At 29.5% G+C, this 5,400-nt stretch overlaps 1 protein-coding gene across 1 annotated transcript; it reads left to right on the top strand.

Moving 5' to 3' along the window:
• The first annotated feature begins 340 nt into the window (after positions 1 to 340).
• On the top strand, positions 341 to 904 carry LOC139840715 (DExH-box ATP-dependent RNA helicase DExH15 chloroplastic-like). Its single transcript, XM_071830964.1, has 2 exons — positions 341 to 752; positions 870 to 904. The coding sequence occupies exons 1-2, from the start codon at positions 341 to 343 to the stop codon at positions 902 to 904; spliced, it is 447 nt and encodes a 148-aa protein (XP_071687065.1).
• Positions 905 to 5,400: the final 4,496 nt, after the last annotated feature.

Genomic DNA, 5,400 nt, shown 5'->3' with positions numbered 1-5,400 from the left:
CTAACATATATCATACTACTATCAGTTGTGAATGTCTAAGAATCTAAACAAAATTCGTCCGAAGTTTTTATTATAGTTATAGTTTTACAAGAATCTAAACAAAATTCGTCCCAAGTTTTATTACTCATTCCACCTCAGTCACCCATTTTTGGTCAACATCCGAGTACTCCCGTTGATGCCGAGTACTCCCCAAAAAGTGCTGACCAAGTACTCTCTGAGTCGCGAGTTCTACAACCTTTAATTAACTTTATTATCTGCATCTTATCAATAATTTTACACTATTATGTGATTTTAGGTTCCACAAGTTATAGATACATTATGGAAACTTTAGACAAGGGACATGCTGCCTGCAGTTTGGTTTAGATTTAGCAGAAAAGGCTGTGACGTGGAAGTTAAATATCTCGAAGACTGCAAGTTATTAGGCAAGTGTGAGATGAGTGAAGTTGATCTGGCCTTAAAACGATTTCGAATCAAGTATCCCGACGCTGTTCGGGAATCAGCTGTAAAGAGGATACTTCGAGGGGTTGCAGCTCATCATGCTATTTTTTTACCTCTTTGGAAATCGTTTATCGAAGAGTTATTTTCAAGAGGGTTGGTTAAAGTTGTTTTTGCTACTGAAACACTTGCTGCAGGTATCAACATGCCTGCACGAATGGCCGTTATTTCGCCACTTAGTAAAGGGAGTGAAAGTGGACGGGTTAACTTGAGCCCGAATGAGTTCCTTCAAATGGCGGGTCGGGCTGGACGTAGAGGTATATATAGATAGTAAGGGTCTGTCAAATCTTCTACAAACAAAGCTGGTAAACATACATGTGCTGTACACTGACTGATCATGTATGTTTATCATCTACCTTTTTAATTATCAACAGTTGGTAAACAACACATTTTAGGGTATTTCCATTAATGCCACTAAGTCACTAACAATATGCATTATATCCAATTAAAGAAACAATAAAATACCATAGTAATACTTACTACTGTACATGATCATTTTGTTTATATGGAATTAAATTTTTCAACGAACGTCCCTGTTCTATTCTAGATTATGCTTTTTTTGGTAGTTTTATTAATTTGTGTTTCTACTGTATGTCATTTACGATGAATTGGGTGTCTATTTTGTTTTTTATGGGACCAGACTTCGTAAGTAATTAATCTCCTAAAAATTATTTTAATCAGGTATGTGTATTACATTCGTTTAATAGTGGCAAAATGGGCAGGTTGGATGTTTTGGTTAACGAGTCAAAATAAGTACTTTCTCTACAAGGTGTTTGGTTTGAGTCGACTCATAACACATTTGTGGTGTTCGTAAAAATTATCAGTTGCATAAAATTGTTGAGCGTATAGAAGTGCATCAGTTTGCCCAGTTCGACTTATTTACTAAAATGGATCAAATTTTGGTCATATTCATCTCTAAATGGGTTACGTCACTCTATTCCACCCGTTTTGCCATGTTTACCAGTCACATTTATCTTCTCATTCAGCATTTGGAACAATAAAATCGGAAAAGTGTTGTATCAAAACTTGTGATATATAATGGTATTATTGGTATTTTGATACAACATTTTACGTTTCGATTTAGTTTAATTATAAGTCCCACGTGCAACACACTGGCTCTTAGTCTTTTGATCTTTGAACCTCATGAAGATAGAAACCACTTGGTTGTAGTGGTAACCTTAAGTTACGAGCCTAACGAATGAGACAAAATTTGTGGACAATTGAGATTCATCAATTCCAGATCATTTTAAATTGCAATTTATGGTATATCCATATGTTACACATGTGATAAAAGACGTTCGATTGCGTACTTTATGTATAACGCATACAATCTGTAACGACATTAACGTATTAGTATACTAATTTATTAAGTCACTGTGCAACGCACGGGATCTAAAACCTATACATATATATGTTGTTAATGTATATCATTAACAATGTAGATGTTAAATGCATTAGTAAACATAATTTTATTTCGTAATTCCTAGTTTTAAAGCAACAGTGCAACGCACGGGCTATTAAAGCTAGTAACTATATAATGCAAACATGATTTGGAAATTATAAAACTTAAATCTCGATGTTATAACATCTACAAGAATCTTACAATATTCATGATCACACTTTAACACTTAGCAAAACTGAGGATAATTCTAAGCCAATTGAATTATTATAAGTAAATGTGATAATCACATAAGTGTTGAATTTCTTAGTGAATGATACTAAGTAGTACAATTGTTCAAATAAATATAAGGTCACTAAGTCACACTAGAAAATGATTTTTTCGAATGCATGTATTGAATATACATATCCAAATTACATTATAAAACGTTTTAGTTAATAGAATTCTTTTTAGACTGAAAATATTTTCGTACGTTTGAAATTAAATTCAATAATTATTATACAGTTTATTCTTCTAAAACTAATTATATTCAGATCATAAAATCTATTACTATAACTTATGTTTATTTTAAATCCTCATAAGTTTGTATTAACTTGTTTAATAAAAATCAAGTGTTACTATATCTATTAATTGTGTTCGAAACCGCTTATATATAAGTTCAATATACTTTGTGTGTGTGTATATATATATATATATATATATATATATATATATATATATATATATATATATATATATATATATATATATATATATATATATATATATATATATAGGGGCATGATCAATGGAGAAGTAACCAATCGGGGGGGAAGCGGGGGGAAGCAAAAAAAAATAATTCGTTTTTTGAAAAAACTTTGTTCACGAACATTATAGATTGGATGAAAATAAGAACATTTAGAAAAGACACTTCGTGATGAATGTTATTATTTTGGCGAAAAAACGATCGACAAAAATAACATTCAAGATAATATTGTTCGTGAAGAATGTTAACGTTTTTTTCATGTTTTATGAAGTAAAATTTAGCCCGATTTAGAATTTAGGGTTTAGGGTTTGGTGTTTTGGGTTTATTCCATAAACCCAAAACACCAAACCCTAAACCCTAAACCCTAAACTCTAAACCGTTCGTGTTAAAAACTCATTCTAAACCCTAAATCTAAACCCTAAACCCTAAATTTCTAAACCCTAATATCTAAACCCTAATATCTAAACCCTAATATCTAAACCCTAATGTCTAAAACCTCAACATACGCTCGAAAAACACGATAATTGTTATATATATTACTTCTTCGAGCGTTTTTCCGCCAAAATAATAACATTCATCACGAAGTGTCTTTTCTAAATGTTCTTATTTTCATCCAATCTATAATGTTCGTGAACAAAGTTTTTTCAAAAAACGAAAAAAAAAAAAAATTTGCTTCCCCCCGCTTCCCCCCGATTGGTTACTTCCCTCTTGATCCTACCACTATATATATATATATATATATATATATATATATATATATATATATATATATATATATATATATATATATATATATATATATATATATATATATATATATATATATGGGCAGGTTCAAACGAGAACCATAAAAAAGCGAGAACTGCGAAAACTTTTTAATTTCATAGTTTTTATGCATTTATACGCAACAAATTAAATACAAATGTTAATTAATTTTCAGATCATTAATAAACATACGTTCATTACCACAAATTACATGTTAAATTGTTAATTATATAAAGTGTTCACATGTTACACAAACAAGTATGCACATGTGAACAGAAAACTATATATTTGATTCTATATAAGTTTTTTCAAACTATTTTATGTCCAATCTTACTCTCCATTAACATTTATGGGTGATTCAATCTATTCACATGTGAAAATCTTAGTAAATTAATAGTTCTCGCGGTTCTCGCTTTTTTGTGGTTCTCATTTGAACTTTTGGATATATATATATATATATATATATATATATATATATATATATATATATATATATATATATATATATATATATGGTGAGGATCCATGGAGAACCAAAGATAGTAGAAAACCTATGGAACTTGTGCAGATTGAGTCAATCTTCTGCAGATTGATTTTTTTTTCTGTGCAGATTGACTTTTTTTGTGCAGATTGAGTTAATCTGCGTGCAGATTGACTTTTTTTTGCATCTTTTTTTTTTGCAGATTGACTTTTTTTCTGTGCAGATTGATTTTTTTTTTTGCAGTTTTTTTTTTCAGATTGACTTTTTTTCTGTGCAGATTGACTTTTTTTGTAGATTGACTTTTTTTCAGTTTTTTTTTTTTGTGCAGATTGATTTTTTTGTGTGTGTGCAGATTGACTGTTTTTTTTTAAAATTTTTTTTTAAAGCTCAATCTCCACATAGATTGAAGTTCAATCTATGAGTTCTATGGGTTCTCTACATACTCTAGTTCTCTATGGATCCTTTCAATAAATATATATATATATATATATATATATATATATATATATATATATATATATATATATATATATATATATATATATATATATCAAATTATGCTTACTTTTGAATTGATTAACACTTACATACGTGTTCATTTTTAAATATGTTAACCGCCATACTTCATATTGTCTTGAACAAATGACGTAGTGATAAATATTTGACTAGCTTGCACATATTATTTTCAACATATTAACTGTCATTAAAGATTAAATGAATTTGACTTGTTTTTAATGTATGCTTAAACTTAGAAAAATAAAAATTGCACTACATTTTGATACTTGTGGCTATATTATGAGAAGATGCTTTCTCTATTTTTGAACATGTTAAATGTTTGGCTTGTGAATTAATATACAAGTTTGAAATTGTCCACAAAGATATATACAAAATATGGACTTATTCTTTTAGGAATCGTGGAAGTAAACCAAGAAAAAGATGCCTTCCTCTTTCGCAATACGAGGTCGAGATCAAAAAGAGCGTTGCCAAGACGATTTCAAACACATTGAGTAAGCCCAACATGCCTAGACCTTTAACCATCTTTTGCAATAACTTTTTAGTGTAAAGAAGCCGAAGAATTCAAAATTCCAAAGATCTCCAACGACTTGCAAATTTGGACAACAAAAGACTACTATAGATAGTAGTGTCAAGCTGTAGAGTCGACCGCATATACTTCTATCATTTTTATCTTTATTGTTATTAGTCTTGGTGTCCTCGAAGACTAAACCACTTGCATTTAAAATTCAAATACTTCAGAGAATCACTCAAGCTTCAACTACATTATAAATGTGTACAATTAACCAAGAGAGATTCTATCTTTGATAAAATTAGTATAAACTTCATTCTTAACATATATGTATTTTTAAGTTTACTTTGTAAGCTACTCACTTTGGGGTGACCAAATAAGTAGCATAAAAGCGTTTATCGTGTAATAAGAACATTAATTATCCTTATTCCTTAAAGAAATCTATAAAGTTGATCATTTCTATTGAGAAATTAATATTTGTCTAAGATGGA

The sequence above is a fragment of the Rutidosis leptorrhynchoides genome, chromosome 4 (assembly GCF_046630445.1).
Source record: "Rutidosis leptorrhynchoides isolate AG116_Rl617_1_P2 chromosome 4, CSIRO_AGI_Rlap_v1, whole genome shotgun sequence".
Lineage (NCBI taxonomy): Eukaryota > Viridiplantae > Streptophyta > Magnoliopsida > Asterales > Asteraceae > Rutidosis > Rutidosis leptorrhynchoides.
This window is presented reverse-complemented; position numbering and strand designations above follow the sequence as displayed.

Excerpts from the sequence above, each read along its gene's own strand:
- LOC139840715 (XM_071830964.1), top strand. The coding sequence starts at position 341 with ATGCTGCCTGCAGTTTGGTTTAGATTTAGCAGAAAAGGCTGTGACGTG. Across the intron at positions 753-869 it reads GGGTCGGGCTGGACGTAGAG|TTGGTAAACAACACATTTTA; the intron begins GTATATATAGAT and ends AATTATCAACAG.